Genomic DNA, 18214 nt, shown 5'->3' with positions numbered 1-18214 from the left:
ATTCCCAACCCTATTTTTGCGGAATTTCGTTTCGTCGTTTCAATTTCCCTCGAGATCTTACATAAATAAACGCCCTAAATATCGATGTCGTAGCAAAAGCCACCGTCGAGGTGGTCTATGGGGGAGGTCTTAATGAGCCGCAGTGTGACGGGCTACTCCAGGTCCCGGATATGCTGCAGCCTTTGCGATAGAGTGATCGTAGAGCCTTGCACCAGCCGAAGCTGCTGCTGCGGCTGCCGCCGCCGCAGTGGTAGTATCCTCGAGAGCATGTTGTGCGAGTACCGGTGTAGATAGTGTCGCCGTCGCGGTACATAGGTTACATAGCTCCATCTGAGGCTCAGGGGTAAGGCAGTAGAACGGGCTCGAGCATTTACGAGCGCAGCGGGTGAAGTCGATAACCGTCTCACCAAGGCCATGGCGGCAATCCTTGCACATCCGCTGGGCGATTACGGTATGGCACATGGTGATGAGATGTGGTTGTACAATGGAAGAATATGTAATATGTAGGGGGAAGTATGCAGTAGTATGTGGTAAAGGTATGTAGGCACGATGTATTTGTTGTAGTATGTAAGGATGGATGGAAGGGAGGGAGGGAGGGATGATATGTAAAAGCGTTGGGATGTGGAGGCCAAGGTGCAGATGAAGAAGGTTGTTGATAGATAGCCGTGAAGCTTAATGTAAAGAATAAATTTCGAACCGGCCAAAAGCCTGGTTATCTAGCTGTAACACAGATATGGTGAGGCCTCGTTGTGTATCGACAACGTAAGCACGCAGAGGCGCAGCTGCGAATGTTGTTTATATTGTTGAAGGAGGCTTGGACGTATCTCAGGCATAAGTAAAGAAAGTGTGTCGACGAAGATTGTTTTTATCCAACCAAACAAGCAGAGAAGCAGGGCAGGCAGGATTCCAGGGGGCTCTAGGACCCTTTTTAACCTTTCGTAAATCTTCCGTAAGATTTAACTAGAAGTCTCGGGGCGTAAGTACCACGAGTGACAATTGCATGACGCACGTAGGCAAGGTAGTAGTCGTTGGGATAATAGAGTTAGGCTTTGATCAGAAAAGGGAGAGGGAAACATCCAGATAACCCGATGGCCGAGTACAGTACAGTATGTAGTTATGTGTTGTGTGAATGAATTGGAGAGACAGCAAGGGGAGACAAATCGGAGGGAGTATGTGTGTGACCACAGAACGCCATCATATGACTATTCATCTCCTCAAAGGGAATACTCGGAACAGAATTGGGGGACGTACAAACCACTTAGTATCGACAGACAAGGAAGGCAGTTGGAGGATGAAAGGGTGTGTGTTGAAGCGCCAGCGCCAGCTCAGCATTAATCGTCTGGCCTCAAGAAATTGTCAGCCCAGAGGTCGTGAATACCAAGGTTGAAAGGTCTCATTCAGAGCCCAGACTTTTTTGTTTTCTGAAAGCGTGTGCCGTGTGCCTTCTCCTGCCAATAACCAAGAGGGATCGATGCATCCGTGACCAGCAAAAAGAGCTTTCCCCGCATTGTACCATCTGCGAACATCCAAAGGCAAATAGAGCCTTGACTAATAAGTTGCAAGGGACGATACGGAGGTTACCTTGGCTCTGAAGCTACTGCAAGGATATGCAATCACAATGAGGCACTTTATTGCAACTATGTCCCCCCATCAGCGGGTATTCTCGCCTTTCTGACAAGAAGCAAAAAGGGCACGGTTTTGTCTGCAGCTTTGGATAGGACGACACGCGTCTCGGCTTGTCTTGTCTTGACTCCATTCCTGGGGGGTTTTTTCGCGGGGAATGTCTCTGATAGGTATGGCCAAGTATGATCCATTGTAACTAAACTTGGCGCGCACCCCAAGCTTGGCATTCTAGATGGGCTTTTGCCTCTTACACGCATAACCAGCCAGGCAGCTCAATGTAACTTTTTTTCCTTCTATCACATGGCATTTCATGATCCTTATCACGAATAACCTGACTAGGGAGCTTGTATCACTATTTTCACGTCATGCCTCGTCATGGCATCGTGAGTAATATTGTTCGTCTCGTGTCGTCAAAAACGATACCTGATAAATGGCGTCCTATAATTTGCTGCGAGATGTTTGCCCCCTTGCTGCCTGTCAAAAACACGGGATGATGTAGAATCTACGTGAGACAGGGGGAAATCGTCCGCCTGCAGGTTTGTACATACGGTACTTGTGAAAGTCAACATCCAACAAACGCCCAGCATTTTCTATTGCTTCCATCGATTTCGTTCCAGCGTAAATCACCGGCCCAATACCTCCGCCCATCATGCAATAACAATCTCGATCAGGTTTTACAAAGGAACATGGCTCTCAGTCTCAGCTGATGCATTTGCCTGATGCCCACTTAATCAAGATCTTGAGTATCAGCCAGTATTCGTCTTCAAAGATCACATCTTCCGTCATCAGGAAAAGCATTAACTTTGCCAAATCTTATCATTACGACGGTCACTCGGAACCATGACTTGGTCCTGCATGGAGCCAAAGCACTGGAGTGTCATCTTGATCGAGGCGCCGCATATGCATTGCACCTCTTCCGTCATATTCTAGACCAGCCATCTTCATTGACTTCTATCCCAATTGGTCTCCCCGGATACTGCTGAGTGGTCCTCTGAGCTTGCTATGGACGAATTGGATGGGCCAGAATCTCCATCTCAACCGCCAGGATTTTGAAGAACGTTCATGACCGCTTCGCTGGCTCCATTCAATCCATTGACTGACAGCTCAGGGCGACCTCAAATTCATCTGACGGGGGTAACCCGCGAGAGGCTTCACAACGGTAGTTGTTGTTTGGTGTGTTGGTGAGCTCGTCATTGAGGTTGGTTCCTATAAGTTCGTCGTCAGAGTTGCCAGCGTTGAGCTTTCTAATCTCATAATCAGGACCACGGCAGCGCCATGCCGGAAATTTTAACTTAAAAGGCTAGAAGGGCTTCATGTTGTCACTGTCTACTGGTTAGAGAACGCCAGAAGAGGCGCGATACACAATTTAGGGCTAGTCATGTCGATCTTGCTAAACCTTGTGGTAGCTTCAGCCACTTCTGATGAACAGGTTTTGGATTTATCCTCCCAAGCTTTTAATCATAGCTGGGTTCATCAATTCTCTTGTGATGATGTTTGTGGTACTAGAGAAAGTAACCTAGGCTACTGTTGCTGCGTTCCACATTGGGAGCCTCGGGAGCTTAGAAAGCTAGATCCTAGCCATTTAAGCCCAGGACGAGCAGAGCTGACTATATGATCTTACTTAGAAATGGTTCATAGCTTAAGGCCGTATAAACACATCAAGATTGAGATTCCAGAATCTGGAGTTATTGGTTAATTACTTTTCGGCTCATCTCGTCCAAGATTGAGACGAAACGAATGCTCAAGAACGACCCGATAATTGTGTGCCAACCGCTTGACTACAAAGTGGTACAATAAGTTTCGAACAAGGTCGATGAGTCTCCGAGAGCCGAGGGAATATAATCAGGAAATCATCACTAATAATGCGGTGATGGAAGCGTATCGAAAAATGCTGTGTTGATATATATGGAGTTGATATCGCTCCCGGGTAGGTGATGCTCAAGTAAAATTGTGGCGCAAATCGAGGATCTAGCTCTTGTCGCTTACAATGATGGGATGGATGAGGCATACTACACCCTGGGTTTATAATTTACATGTCGTTTACTGCTACAGATGTGTGATGGATAGTAAGGCTTTAGCATGTTAATATTCTTATGCCCGCTCTCTGGTCCTTCAGCGATTTTGAGAATGTGGAGAATCCATCATGCCCTTCACTGAGGTCCAATAGCTCCATATCTGACAGCACTCGAAGACTAACATTCATGTCATTGCTGACTGAGTATAAGTCCATGAGGAAACATGAGAAGCCACAGTAGAGAGAACAGCATGCTCGCGGCAATACTTACAAAAAATAACGACTTTTCTTCGTATACATACGTACAAGCCCCAGGAAGCAAGAAATCTTCCAACATTAAATCAAGATGCCGAGATAAACTAACATAAGGGTTTGCTGAGATATGTCAAATCACAAAAGTCTCTTTATCACTTCGAAAAGAGGTCACAAGTTTTCCTGTCTCTCTTTGGCAAAGTTCTGTTGATTCTACTAGTAACCCCATGCCATGCTCGACGTGGAGTAGCCAATGGTAAACACCTATAATCCAATTGGCCAACCACTTAAACTGCCTTACGTAAACATCTCGGACCAGCAACAACCTCACTTGTTGATCTTGGTGCGGCTTCTTCCCACGAGAGCCTCACAATCAATCGCTCAATTGAACGCTGCCCAACCCGCCCAACATGTTCGTCGCACGACAGAGGGTAGCCGGCGTGGCTCGTCAGCTGCAAAGGACGGCGCGAACCTACGCCTCCGACGCCCATGCCCATCACAAAGCCCCAGAAGTCAACGAGTCGTTCAGCGTATGTCAAGTCACACTAGCTTGCACCACGGAGCTCACGCCGACACCAACACAATCGGATGGCTTCGATTGAAAATAATATACTGATTATGATCCCTAGACCGGTTCTCTCCTCGCTGTCGGCGGTTTCTTCGGCTCCGTTCTCGTCTACCAATTCGTTCCTCAGGAGGGCGAGCAGTCCTCAATCCTCAGCCTCATCGACAAGTACACTTCCCGTGGAAAGGACTGGGAGGATATCAATGCGCTTCACACAAAGGCCATGGAGCAGGCTGGTTACGACCGAAACCTCTTCGAGAATGGCGGCAACAAGCACCGGTTTGTTGATGTTGCCTATCCTGAGTTCGTCCACCTGATACTACTTGCTGTTAATCGACGGAGGCTGCCACCTTCTCTTCAGTGACGGAAAGTAACTGCTGCAAGAACCATTGCTAATCAGAGAAACAGGGCAATGACTTCGTATGCTCCCCGAAACAATGTCGCTGGCCACCTGGCCAACATGGACTACGTCGTTGAGCACTACCGACAAAAGCATATCCAAGAGGAGGAGCGGAAAGCTGCCAAACTGGCACAGAAGGAGGAATAGTGTTGTAAACTAGCCATGAATCAGACATACCTATGAATTCATTTTTCTATTGAGTTATTCAACACAGTTACCTCCTCAATTTGACCCTACATATCGAAGCAAGTTCGCCCCGTGTGCTCTTCAAACGGACTCCCGCTCCTTCTCGATACCCATTGTCAACACCATTGCCTCAAAGCACTTGCTCTCTGGTGGCGATTAGCTCTTTCCAGACACTCACCTAACGTTAGCTTGTGCTTTGCATTGCCTACCTCTAACCATCCATCCCGCGAAGTCGAGTTTCGCTTTCCCATCTCTCTTCCAAACAGGTACTTTCAACAATAATTCATCAACATCAGCCATCATCATCCGTTTGAACCCAAACAGTCCTTTTCTAGCTCGGAGTCTATCTCAATATGAGACTACCTATAGCAACATGACGGCTAACCAGAGCGGTCGGAGCAGTGGTAAGAACAAAACAAACAACCTGTGATAAGATGCTCATACAATCTAACTCTCAAAGACATGAACACTGCAAATTCATCATCAAATTGGAAGGTTGATCGACGGACTAGAGACATCGAAATTCGCCACCATACAGGAGTCAAAGGCAAAACTGGAGCTTTTGCCCGTCGTAACCTTACTCATGGCTACCAGATCACCGGCGCAAAACACCCAATATTCGTTGGTCCCATTGTACCCAGAGAACCTCCTAATGATCTTGCTTCCCTGTGCGAAATGAAGAAAATCAACTGTAACGCGCCGATATCCATATGCTACGACAAGTTCAAACAAGACAACGCCTGTCCGAACCCTGCGATGACCACTGGTCTTAACAATGCTTTGGCTCCAAACATCAACCATGGTTGCCCAGGCTGTGCGCAGGCAACATTCATAGTTGCTGAAACTTACGACATTACGTTGACGCTTGAGAAGGATGTCACAGCAGGCGAGGAGATATTGATTGACTTCAGTCAGGCCCGATCACGCCTCAGATGTTCACTTTGCCACACCAAGGAATCTCTAAATGGAAATGGCGGAAACGCCAATTCAAAGAATTTCTCGCAAAACTTGACCCGCACAACATATTCAGGACCGCCGAACGTCTGGAATGATGTCATAAGAACTTGAGGCTTTTCATTTCAGCAGGTCAGGGTAGGAAGAGTTTGTGGAGCATGGGGGTTTGGAAACATTGGGTTCTAGAAGCGTTATCACAATTGTCAAGCATCAGCGGTAGTCGAGGGTAGTCATCAAGCGGACAATGCTCCTTTATTGTACTAATCATGGTACCCATTGTCATCAGTGTTTTTGATAGATGTTTTGCCCATCTACCAGAACCAGTCCTTTTCGCCCAAAATGTCCATGAATGCAGAAACCACCCGAGACCGCAACCTTCTTACTTGAGGGGAATGAATCGAGAAGAGTGCGTGGCACCAATACCGGGCCTACCGTGCTTGACAGGCTTGCTGGAGGGAGGGTTAGTCATATTTCCCCTTGTTGATGGTAGAGGGTAGAAACGTACTATGAGATAGAGAACTCAGCCAGGTAGTGACCAACCATCTCAGGCTTGATCTCGACCTGGTTGAACTCCTTGCCGGAGTAGATACCAATGACACTGCCAATCATCTCGGGGACGACAATCATGTCTCGGAGGTGGGTCTTGACGAGGTCGGGCTTCTCGTTGGGCTGAGCCTCCTGCTTAGCCTTTCGGAGCTTCTTGATGAGACCCATGGGGCGGCGCTTCAGGCCACGGTTGATCCTGCGGCGGGCACGAGCGTGGACAACATCGCGAAGCTGGTCGGAGGAGAGGTCGAGGAGCCTGTGGAGTGGAGAAAAATCAAACATCAGCATGGGTTCCGTTCGCTCGGGGGTGCGTCCTCGCAAGTCTTCATCTTCCAGCAATCGAGGCGCAGAAATCGTGCAGTGGCAACATACTGATCAAGGTCGATTCCTCGGTAGGAGAACTTTCGGAAGGCTCTCTTTCTCTTGAGCTCGGCAGCCTGCTCGGCGTCCTGTTATCCGGAACACAAGTCAGTCAAGCTCTCTTTTGTATTATCTCCATCTCTCCAATATCGTTCATCATCATCGTTGGTAGCGGGCGGGAGTCGAGGAAGCCATCTCGGCGGCGGGTGTATGTTTTCTATTTCCAGAGGGGAAGGGGTATATCGAGAGCACACGTACGTATTCGTCAGCCATGATCGCGGTGTTGTGTTGTTGAATTCGCTGAGCGGAAAACTGATGGCCTGGCTGGGGTCGATTTGAAGGCGGTTGTTGCAACAATCGCTTAGGCGCACAGGGAAAGAGCGATGTAGGGTTCTTGCCCTTCACCCCCTCATCACGTGATCATTTTTCAAAACTGTGATTATGTGGAAACTTGGGTATCTAGGTACGTACCCTTGACCTGACGACGGAAGTAATGAGCTCCGCGATTCCGATATTTTATGGGGATGCGAAGCTCTCTACGAATTGGTTGGTCCTAACACCATAGAAACACCATGTCTCGAGTTTATTCACATCGATAGCTTCTAGATCACTGTGTGTGTATTAGTGAAGACATCCAAGTGGAATGTTCTCGATACTGATAGTGCAATGGTCCATCGCAACAACTGTATTTATACGAGATAGTGTAATGGGCATCACATTCAGATCCTGTACAATGCCATGAAAGGATAGCGTAGACCCGATGAGACCGGTAGTTATCTTGAATAGGTACCTACTCCTTCAACTCCCGGCGAGCTTGTTGAGTTGGCACTTGATCTTCAATCATCTAGCCGTATAAGTGGTTGCCCTGGCATGTGCTGCTGTAACCTTATTGGCAGTTTGTTGTCACCAGCCATTATCTCTCGGCAGCCAACCGAGCTTCTGAGCAACTCTATTCCCCTCTACAAATCGTCTGAGAATAGACGCTGATTGGGATAAAGAAGTGAACAGATCCAGCCAAGACTCGCGGCTCGCCTTCTTCAGCGCATCTTATGATTATTGATTCCTTGCCATCTTTTCGTATGGTTTCGTCCTACATTGGCGGTGCAACGCCAAGAGTATCAAGTTTACTGGGCGTTGTGCTTTGACAGTCAATTGACATTCAATCGCTTAAACAAGTCAAGTCGGTTTCTCTTCGGTAATGGAAATGTAAAAGTGAGTTGAGAAAGTAGAACGGTGAATTGATCTCATGACTGATAATTACGGCCAAGACGGAATTTTCTGCCTTTTTATCTAGGGGATGGGATTGGTTGTTCACAGTCGCGGCTTGGTGTGCATGTTCCAAGACTTCCAAGCCGGCGTATTCGGCACAAACCAAGGCGGCCTTCATTTCCCGCGTCACAGACTCTCAATTCGATACTCATCAGCCAAGACCGTGGCACTGGGGCCAAAAGGCTCGGCTTAGGCTGGACGAGCCCACTATGATGAGCATTGGCCCTCGTAAGCTACTGGGCATGGTCATGGTCATTGGGCTCCTCCCACGACGCTTCCGCAGTAACCTGTGATGGCTTGCGCGTGTCTTATGATGGAGGCTTGACGATGACATTCAGTATAAACCTATACCTTATTTGAACGACTATCCGTGACGACCATGGGCTGTAGTCAGGGAGAAGCTCACCTCACCTGGAGCTAGGTACAATACTACTGCTACGACTATGATAATGAGGACAATGCGGCATTGCCCAGAACTCACAGCGGTCAACGTGGACGTGTTTCGGTGCAATCCAGGCCTTGGCGTTTCTCGGCACCCACCCGTGATAAGATTTCGCCAAGCCTTCAAAGGCCTCAGAAGGGGGAACACCAACGCTACCGCACCCGTCTTCTCGCTGCTGCTGCTGCTGCTCGGCAGGCATGCTATGGACTTGTCTGCTGTTTGCTTTGCTTTGCTTTGCTTGGCTGGCTCTTGTCGTTTCTTGGGTACGAACCTTTCCTTTCCTTTCCTTTCACTCATTTGTCACCATTTCTTGTCTTTCCCGTCTGTGTTATATATCTATCCCCATCGGTTCGTTCCTACGCCCGGATGGCCTTCGACATTGCCAGAGACGCTGTCCTCGATATTCTTCACGCGCGTCTTCTTGTCTGCAGCTGAGATATAGCCAAGTCTGTCCGAAACCCCACACTGCAGATTGTCTGCCTAGCGAATCTTTTCACGCGCCCTTTTATCCAACGAGAACGCAAACCATTGGTCGCATTGCCGGATGGACAAAAGTGACGATCGTCATTGATACGCCGAGTTGACGGCAAGCAGAGCACTCGTGGTGCGGCTTGTAGTCGAATCGGCCTGGCATATAAGCTTAGAGTTATTTGCAATTACTGCAATTCCTTGCAGTCACCAAAACCATGTCTTCTTCGATCGAGGATGATGAGTCCACATCAACTGGGTTATCATCAATAGCTTCCGCCGAGCCATCATCAACAATCTCTCTATCCGACCCAACGCCTGCTCCAACAACACTTGTGATCGCACCTAAGCCTACCAATGAAGACGACCTAGATGATGACGGGATTTTCCCACCGATGACCACACCTTGGACCGGACCTGTTGATTGCACATGGACTTATGATGCAAACAAGGTACCACAGTCAGGTTCTGATGGTCTCGCAGCAATGCTTGACTTGCAGCCAATTGCTGGAGCCAAGTCATTGTCTTGCTATCCCGATGCCATGTTCGATAAAGGCCTTACAGGGGTTTACAGTCCAGGCACATGCCCTCATGGATGGACCACCGTATCACTGCGCGTTGATACTAGTGAGAATCGGGACGACGAGACAACGACAGCTATTTGCTGCTCATCGTAAGTCATGAGAGAAGGTGTTTGGATGTACCATTCTAATTGCAGTAGGGAATACACTCTGGATGGCAATTTGTGTAAACGTTCGGTTTCATCCGTGTTGGCTGTTCCTTACACATACAACCAGACAGCTCAGACTTATGATGCTGTGTCAGACACACCGACGACTTTATATGGTGCAACAATTGCTGTTTATACTATAAGAGCCCTGTTCAAAGATAGCGACAAAGATGCACTTGGACTCAAGGATGAGGACGATATCCCAGGTACTGAGCATCATGGCCGATCCTTGTCCCTGGGCGCTCGCATCGGTATTGGTGTTGGTGTCGCGGTTTTTGTTCTGCTTGCGATAGGAGCACTTGCCTTTTGGCTCATTCGAAGAGAGCGAAAGAAGACGGAAAAGAGACGAGCACACGAGCTCGGTGCGGTGGGAAGCATGCGTCACACCTCGCCAGGACCAGGAGACAACTTCTACGCGGCTGCGGACGCCAACCGTCGTCGTGACAGGAGCCGCCAGACCACAGAGCCACCACCAGCTTACGAGGCTGCTACGGACTCAAACAGCATGACCGAAAACGATAGTCAGCTGAGCGAGGATACGGCGACACGGGACGAGGAGATCAGGGCGTTGCAAGTCCAGAAAGAGGCGATTCAACGCCGTATAGAAGAGCTGGAACGTTCTGAGACGCAGTCACAAGAAGACAACCGGCGAGATTAAGACTAGAATCAAGTGCGAATGATCAAATTCTGGAAGAGAGAAGAGAGCGAGGGATCATGACTTGGACGGGAAACGGCCTACACACCTATGATACCACTTTGCGCGGCCTTGGCATGTTGCTACGGGCTCTTTTGCTTTTTAACTACACACACTCATCTTACAGGAGGAAATATCCGAAAGTCGTTTTTAGGAGTATGGAGGTTGGGCGGGAAAAGATTATCAAAACCCAAATAATTTAATACTCATGTTATGAATTCTTGATTTACCAATGCTTATAACAAAAGTTTCCTCCCCCTTTGTTGTAATTGTAATAGTCAGGTTTTGATGAAACAGCTATATAACAAGAGTCATTGTCATAGGTTTGACAACAGTGTTTGGCTCAGGGAGCTTGATAGAGTAGGTGAAGCGTAGTATGAGATGGGCAGAGCACATCGGTCAGATTCATTCATTTATCACAATAATATCTCAAACCATGCTGTGAACCATCCAACCAGCGCACTTACGGACTTCTTCATTGATAACCAAGAGGAGGCAGAAAACATGGAACCTCTATCCAGAGTAAGAAAAGGCTTATATAAATTTTATAACATATAATATAAGTTTAGTTGGCCTCAGAGTAGTCATCTCTAGCACCTAGTCTGGTACCAGAAGTTTGTTGCTCCCTGTGGACAGCTTACATTGGTAGTACATTGCCAATATTCACATGAATAGCCTTGACGAAGGTTTAAACCTATACACATCACCATGCAGCTGCCATAAGGGTACTTCCTTCTTCTTCTATAGAGTAGGTAGCGAGTTACCACGGCGGTTATTGCGTTGCAAGCGTAGCTACACCCTACCTTAAGGAAGTTATACTTGAACTGCGTTTGAGTAGCCTTTGCTTATAGCATTAAGACCAAAAGCTACAAGCAAGGAATATACTTCTAGAACCTACTAACGTAGAGTTGTAATTGGTCTCTCATGCTTCTTGATTTATATGCATAGGTAGTATATGCATATGTTGCGGTGCTCTCAGATGCTGGCACTCTAGCCCCAGAGATGAAGGATGAGATCGGAGCATACAGTGATATTGTTGGCTCGGGGTGAGGCAGACTTCCTCAATGTCAAAAGAATCAGTTTTCGCAGTAGTTTATAGATCAGATGTCAATGCACCGATCATGACTGGTATCTGGGACCTCTTTGACAGAAAGACACCAACCGAATCAAATGCAGCAGAATAGGATGAAATTAAATACGTCGTAAAGTGTATATTTGTTACTCTCCCTACTTGCCAGGGCCATCAACTGATATTCTCATTGCGTGATAGGCACTGGCGTAATTACTGATACTGTCACAAACCAATCCTACGACTTGAAACCCGGAAGCCTCCTTTGGACTACAAAGGGCTCACGAGCCTCGTTCACAAAGTCGAAAGGCTTTTCAACCATTTATGTTGAGAAGAGACACGGAGAAGGTAACTTCAAACTTGCGCAGCAAACTCGCCACATTAATAGACAACTTCGTTGCAGAAAACCCTTCATCTCTAGCCACCCATCAAGGAGCTCAGGAGACTCTAGCTGGCGAAAACACGGGCTCGGCTCCTCGCGGAGACCCGTTTGCGCTTTGCATGGAGGGTGGACAGGGTCCTTATCTATACTCTGTCGACAAGAGAGAGTATCTGGACTTTGTATCTGATTATTCGGCAGCTTTCTACGGACACTCGAACCACACTATCGGCGAAGCCGTCAAAAGGGCCCTGTCTACTGGCTTCAGCCTGAGTAGTGTCACTCACAAAGAGTGTCATCTTGGCGAGCGTATCAAGAGAAGATTCCCAAGTATGGAGAGAGTTAGGTTCTGTAATTCCGGCACCGAAGCCAGCACCTACGCATTAGCTACAGCTATGGAATTTACCGGCAGAACAAAGGACAGTGAAGAGTCTGCGGAGGGCTATTTCCGAAGCCTTGTGAAACTAATTTATTCTTATCCTAGATACTGGTGTTTGATAATGGGCACCACAGCGTTACCCTGAATTTTGGCTCAGGGGACAACAAGTTAAACGTATCTCACAGCTTCATTCTTGGTACCTACAACCAAATAGAGGCCAACCAGAAGCATATATCATCAGATCTAGCAGCTATTATTGTCGAACCGATGCTTTTAGCAGGCGGTCAGATTCCCGCTACTAGGGAGATTCTCTCCTTTCTGCGCAAAACGGCCGACGTAACTGGTGCCGTTTTGATATTCGATGAGGCTATGACATCTCACCTACATATCAACGGACTTCAAGGATTCCACAAGATTATGCCTGATATGACAACTCTTGGAAAATACATTGGAGGGTGCCTCCCTTTTGGAGCTTTTGGGGGGGCGCTCTGACATCATGGCTGCCCATGAGCAGAGAGCCCAGAAACTGGGCCACTCTGGAACATTTAATAACAATGTTCTTACTGTTTCAGCTGCCCTGGCTGCAGCTGATCTGGTCACGGAGGACGTGATTCATCGCGTCAATAAACTCGGAGACACTATTCGAAACCGGATCTCAGAGATCTGTGCGGAGCATCACTTTTCTGACCTCAAAATTCCTGGTCTCGGAAGCACCATAGGACTACAGTTTCTTCGTGTCGATAGAGACCTGTTGATGGGGCTTTTATTCTATCACATGGTTCAGCATGGGATTTGGATCGGCCGCAGAGGTTTTCTTTTTCTGAATATGTGCCACACGGAGGATCATGTTGAGCGTTTTCTGACAGCATTTCAAAAGTTCATTGAGGAGTTGAAATAAATTATCGCTTTGCATTTGAAAGCATTACAATGATGAACAAACTCGAGCATTGTTTCTCATCTGTGAATGAACGTTGCTGCTGGACTCATACGGTTCTCAAAGAAGCCTACCCTCATGATTGTACCCTTTAAAAGAAGTTTAGGCGATATTGAAGGCGAAGGAAGGTATTTTAACATCGAAAAAGCATCATATACGGTTATTAATCAGGTCTACAATATCGCACACTCTATCAAAGGCCTGCAGTTGCTTGAGAGTATCTTGAACTTCTATGCCATGTTATCCATGATCTCGAGGTCTATTGGGTCTTTAAGTCGTGCGGTCAAATCGAAATAAGTAGTAGGAACACGGGGATCAGTCGCTTCACCAAGAAACCCCTCACAAAAAGCCTTGCAACTCAGAAACATGCGTGCCATCCCTAAATTACCTCCATTAGCAAAGAAATTCTTTCAGTTACTGGACTGCTAGACCTACCATGTCCGTGATATCCACCAGCCAGATATTGACCAGGCTTGCCTGGAAGTTCTCCCAAAAACGGAAGAAGATCTTTGCTCAGGCCCATGATGCCACTCCAGGAGAATGCCACGGCACCTGCAGGGCTAGTTCTAGAAGACGCCCTAGACTCTTTCCAATCTCTGAATATTTCAACTGGTACATTCAAAATGTAGGACTCGACTTCAGACACGACATGACGGTCATCGCAGTCACCGAAACCGCCTGAGAGACCTTTGGGATGAGCAACCTCGCCACCGCCCCAGATCAGGTACTTTTCAGGACCTTGTCTTTGGATGAGATAGTCGTAATCGTCATTGGATATGAAAGCAAAGGATGTCGTTAGAGGCTGGTCCATATAAGCCGGTGGGGGCCTGATGGCAGAAACATGACCCTTGAGGGGGATAATTCGCCCATCAAGCTCAGGTAGGAGGTACGAAGCATAGCCGTTGGTTGCATGGATGACCTTATTTGCCATCACAACCCCTCGGGGTGTTGAGATCTTCCAAGATCCTGAGGTGTCGGGAGATATACTTGTGACAGGAGTATTGGTGTGAAGACTTAGTCCCAAGTCGAGCCCCTTGCGTAAAACAGCGATTGCGAGTTTATATGGCCACAGACTGGCAGCTGGGAAAGTGATGGCTCCATAGCAACACTTAACCCGTAGAGACTCCTCAGCCTCTGCTTTACTGAGTACATTGATATCGGAGACATCGCCGCCAGATTCTTTGAAGCCATTGTACGATGAAAGGCCGGTCTTCCAGGACTCTGGGGTCAGGTAGACGTCGGCTGAGCGATACTGTACCAGATCGACTTCCGCAGCTAGATTATTCTCATGGATGAATCTTGCGGTTTCTTGATAGTTGGCGGCTTCGAATTCACACTGAGCCTTTGCAACATCAGTACCATGCAGGATGGAGTACGATGTGAAGCCACGATAGCGGTCCGGCTTTATATGACCGCCTAAGCAGAGGCAGTGTAAGTACAATACGGTGATAATTGATTGATCTGTGCGACTTCTGTTACTCACCATTTCTTCCAGTAGCACCACTCGCTGCGTTGCGGGCCTCCAAGATGACTACGGATTTTGGTCTGTTTGGTGAGCTGGAACTGAGCAACTGGTGGGCGATGAAAGCACCAGACAACCCCGAGCCGATGATAACAACATCAGCAGAGGGGGAAAGTTCAGCACTGCAGTTATGATCCCAGTCAGTTCGGTATTGATCTAAGCATAAATCTTTCACATCTCCTCACGAGCAAGACTAGGCCCAAAGATTGTGCAGTTTGTAAGGGCTATTCATAGGTTACTGCTTACGATTGGTAGTTACTGATCACTGGGTCAGGCTCGCTCTGCCAGAAGGACTTGGTCGGATTATTGACTGGCAGAGACGCCAGATAACCAGTAGGTGACTACATGAGGTCGGGTTGGTATGGACTACAACGGAAGTGATTGGTGAAGTAAGACAGTATTCTTGTTGAGCAGTTGTGAATGATACTGTCCTGTTGTCAATAGACAGCCGTCTTTTATCTGGATGGCTAACTACAAGGTGGTGATGTCGTGCCCCAAACCGATGCCGAGATTCTGATGGATACTTCGTACCACGGGAACAATGCGAAGAGGGGCTGCCAAAACCATCCGATGGCCTATTTATGTGTATCTTGTTCTCGACGCTCAGGACTAGCGCATATCTCAGTCGAAGCTAGCTATCTATTAAGTTAATGGATCCAATGAATGATTACCCCGCGATCAGATACAGCCAAAGCAGGGTTAGGTGATAACTAAAAGATAACTGTATCTGGGGGATGCATATCTACTGCGATTGGCCAACAATGCTCTGTGTCTCGTCGTCTCTACATGATATATATCTTTAATGGTACTTGGGATGGGAAGCTTGCTCTCTGATCAGAGGGACAACCTCCCCCCGAGCCTTTCTCTATTCTATCATATATCTCTGTTGACCTTTCTTCACCTTGAATTCAAAGCAGATAGCCCGATATGGCATCTATACTTGACAGAGACCCTGATGCCGACAAGAAGATGGGTCCCCGAAACTCCATAGCGTCCGACTTTGCTGAAGATGAGGTTGTCCATGATTTTGGTTACAGCCCCTCATACGCCAGAGTCTTTCGTTCTCTGGGCACCATGTCGCTCACAAAGGCTATGGCCTCGTGAGTCACCAAGTCACCTCTACCCCAGGGTCGAGATGCTCGCGACAAAGGCCCGATCAAGGATTCACTAAGACTAACAATAGTCATAGACCCATGTGCGGCATCTTCATAGCTGTATCTTATCAGATCAACTATGGTGGCTATTGGGGACTGACTTGGTATGAACAACTCTGACGCAAACTGTTCTGCAACTCAAACAATGAGGAGCCTGCGCTGACCTTCAATATTCAGGGGCTGGTTTATCCCTTCATTCCTTTTCCTCCCGTGGGCTCTCACTACCGCAGAGTTCTGTTCATCGATGCCAGTCAATGGTGCCAATTATTGGTGGACAGCTGCACTCGCACCTCCGTCGATATTCCGTCCTCTGTCTTTCATCGCAGGCATGGCCAACATCATGAATGCCCTCACAAGCATTGCAAGTTTTGCTTGGGCATCGCCCAGCTCGATCTGCACCATCATAGGCCTCTTCACCGGCTGGGTACCGACCAATCCTATCATCTTTGCGGTCGCTATAGCTACCTGCGCTGCATGGTTTTTCACAGCATCTATTAGGATGGATAAAGCCAGCCTTGTTTTCATCTCCTCGGGTATGCTTCCAGACCTGCGTCCCCTCATCCGATGCATTATCAATTTGATTGACACAGAGTGACAGCAACCCTTGTTCTCGTCTCCTTGGCCTGTTTTGTCATTGGACTCCCCGTCGCCCAAGAGACCCAGAGTATGCCTTTTACTTCTGCCGCTACCGTCTTTGGAGACTACACCAACTACAGTGACTAGGAAAGGCCTGTTTCTGTTCCGTTTACCTTCTTCTGTGCCGCATGGGTCACTACTGGTTGGAATGCACCATCAGCCGTGGCAGAGGAGACTCACAATGCACGAATAGTTGCACCTCGCTCCATCATCAACACGTATTGTCTACAAGCAGGCATGGGTATGATATTTTGCACCTTATTGGCTTTCTGTATTACCGACATGGAAGCAGCAGCATCTGACCCTACGTAAGTTTCTCATTCTAATAGCAAACTGGTACCGTGTTCTGCCTGGCAGTACGAGACCATGCCCAGATGTGTCAACACTAACCGGCTCCCTTTAGCGGCTACGCTGCCTTTGCTCTTCTGATAGAGCGCTGGGGTCTCAAGGTCGCGGGAGCTTTCCTGCTCATTATCTTCCTAAGCACCTCCATCGGTGGCGCGGCCGTTTTGGTCATGATGTCTTGTCAGACAGCTGCCTTTGCACAGGATGGGGGTATGCTCTTAACTATAAACTCTCATACGTCTCGCCCCGGAGCAATATGCCAATTTATACAACAATGTTTCTCACGATTGGTGGAATGCTTATGCTATGTCTGGGATTTTCTCCTATTGCCTCCGAGACCATATACTCCCTTGCTATCATTGCTGTCATGGTATTGTACGCACTACCCATGATATTCAGAGTCTTCGACAATGGACGATGGGTTCTGGGTCCGTGGAATATGGGCCGATTTAGCAAGCCCGTTCATGTCTTGGGTTTCTTGACGGTCGTCTATATGATGATAATGGAATGCTTCCCTCCTCAGGCAACTTGGACTGGAGCGATGCTGAACTATAATTGGGCTGTGTTCTTGGGTGCTGTAGTGCTCTCTACCCTCCTGTGGTTTTCTCATGGCTCCCCTCATTACAAGGGGGTTAACCAAGAAATGCTGAGGGCTTGGAGAGAGCGCGAGCATGACCGCGGTTTGAGCCAGGAAGGTTCTGGCGAATCCCGTAGCGAAACATACATTGAAGGAGTGAAGCCTCAGCCATTCTCATCGCCAAAGATGAGCAGTTCATTTTTCTGTCAGTGTACTCTACTGCCTAATCCATTGATAGCTATCTAGTTTCCAGTTGAAATCAATATTTGTAATTACCTCTACTCTGACTACTTCATTCATATACCAGCTCTAGGTTGTCCTTCCCAACAAGCTTGAGACAACAACATGAGAATGCTGAATTAGAGCAATGGCTCTTCAATGAGTTCTTCTGCTTAGGCGTGTTTTGCTGAAGCAGATCGGTCGAAGTTATTGCACGGATGATACGAAGATCTACGGCCTTCGTACCTGGCGCAGGCCATAACCCCACTCCCCTTGACTGGTCCAATACCTCGTCAGTCTCTGGCCTTCTGTTAATACGTTTGGAGTTGGGTTAAAATCATTTGATATGCCATTTGTATTCCGATGACCAGTCTAGTCACCTGCATAATTCTTCGGCATCACTGGAAATTCCGCCCTGTGCTTGATATCCTGGTGCCTTGCTGCATTCCTAGATATCTGGTAGCCTGGAGGAGAGATTTCAGGCACCGAAATTAATA

At 47.8% G+C, this 18214-nt stretch overlaps 9 protein-coding genes; 5 read left to right on the top strand and 4 right to left on the bottom strand.

Moving 5' to 3' along the window:
* Positions 1–129: 129 nt before the first annotated feature.
* Positions 130–462, bottom strand: FFUJ_00906 (uncharacterized protein; the record flags this gene model as incomplete). Its single annotated transcript, XM_023569851.1, has 1 exon — positions 130–462. The coding sequence occupies one exon, from the start codon at positions 460–462 to the stop codon at positions 130–132; it is 333 nt and encodes a 110-aa protein (XP_023424616.1).
* Positions 463–4299: 3837 nt separating this feature from the next.
* FFUJ_00907 (uncharacterized protein) lies at positions 4300–5001 on the top strand (the record flags this gene model as incomplete). XM_023569840.1 has 3 exons in its annotated part: positions 4300–4419; positions 4519–4757; positions 4863–5001. The coding sequence occupies 3 exons, from the start codon at positions 4300–4302 to the stop codon at positions 4999–5001; spliced, it is 498 nt and encodes a 165-aa protein (XP_023424615.1).
* Positions 5002–5413: 412 nt separating this feature from the next.
* Positions 5414–6108, top strand: FFUJ_00908 (uncharacterized protein; the record flags this gene model as incomplete). XM_023569829.1 has 2 exons in its annotated part: positions 5414–5444; positions 5501–6108. The coding sequence occupies 2 exons, from the start codon at positions 5414–5416 to the stop codon at positions 6106–6108; spliced, it is 639 nt and encodes a 212-aa protein (XP_023424614.1).
* Positions 6109–6373: 265 nt separating this feature from the next.
* Positions 6374–7173, bottom strand: FFUJ_00909 (probable ribosomal protein S12, cytosolic; the record flags this gene model as incomplete). XM_023569818.1 has 4 exons in its annotated part: positions 6374–6443; positions 6500–6796; positions 6913–6989; positions 7159–7173. The coding sequence occupies 4 exons, from the start codon at positions 7171–7173 to the stop codon at positions 6374–6376; spliced, it is 459 nt and encodes a 152-aa protein (XP_023425513.1).
* Positions 7174–8533: 1360 nt separating this feature from the next.
* FFUJ_00910 (uncharacterized protein) lies at positions 8534–8810 on the bottom strand (the record flags this gene model as incomplete). XM_023569807.1 has 2 exons in its annotated part: positions 8534–8580; positions 8651–8810. The coding sequence occupies 2 exons, from the start codon at positions 8808–8810 to the stop codon at positions 8534–8536; spliced, it is 207 nt and encodes a 68-aa protein (XP_023424613.1).
* A 487-nt stretch (positions 8811–9297) lies between these two features.
* On the top strand, positions 9298–10467 carry FFUJ_00911 (uncharacterized protein; the record flags this gene model as incomplete). XM_023569796.1 has 2 exons in its annotated part: positions 9298–9752; positions 9801–10467. 2 exons carry the CDS (start codon positions 9298–9300, stop codon positions 10465–10467), a joined length of 1122 nt encoding a protein of 373 aa, XP_023424612.1.
* Positions 10468–11567: 1100 nt separating this feature from the next.
* On the top strand, positions 11568–13228 carry FFUJ_00912 (related to glutamate-1-semialdehyde 2,1-aminomutase; glutamate-1-semialdehyde aminotransferase; the record flags this gene model as incomplete). XM_023569785.1 has 5 exons in its annotated part: positions 11568–11631; positions 11774–11920; positions 11961–12465; positions 12516–12785; positions 12847–13228. The coding sequence occupies 5 exons, from the start codon at positions 11568–11570 to the stop codon at positions 13226–13228; spliced, it is 1368 nt and encodes a 455-aa protein (XP_023424611.1).
* Positions 13229–13494: 266 nt separating this feature from the next.
* On the bottom strand, positions 13495–15353 carry FFUJ_00913 (uncharacterized protein; the record flags this gene model as incomplete). XM_023569774.1 has 5 exons in its annotated part: positions 13495–13643; positions 13700–14680; positions 14748–14908; positions 15033–15127; positions 15318–15353. The coding sequence occupies 5 exons, from the start codon at positions 15351–15353 to the stop codon at positions 13495–13497; spliced, it is 1422 nt and encodes a 473-aa protein (XP_023424610.1).
* A 360-nt stretch (positions 15354–15713) lies between these two features.
* FFUJ_00914 (related to UGA4-GABA permease-also involved in delta-aminolevulinate transport) lies at positions 15714–17744 on the top strand (the record flags this gene model as incomplete). XM_023569763.1 has 7 exons in its annotated part: positions 15714–15886; positions 15976–16044; positions 16118–16473; positions 16539–16655; positions 16770–16884; positions 16980–17071; positions 17125–17744. 7 exons carry the CDS (start codon positions 15714–15716, stop codon positions 17742–17744), a joined length of 1542 nt encoding a protein of 513 aa, XP_023424609.1.
* Between the last annotated feature and the right edge of the window lie 470 nt (positions 17745–18214).

The sequence above is a fragment of the Fusarium fujikuroi genome, chromosome FFUJ_chr01, assembly GCF_900079805.1.
Source record: "Fusarium fujikuroi IMI 58289 draft genome, chromosome FFUJ_chr01".
In the NCBI taxonomy this organism is placed as follows: Eukaryota; Fungi; Ascomycota; class Sordariomycetes; order Hypocreales; family Nectriaceae; genus Fusarium; species Fusarium fujikuroi.
The sequence above is the reverse complement of the archived record's forward strand: the minus strand, read 5'-3'. Positions and strand labels throughout refer to the sequence as shown.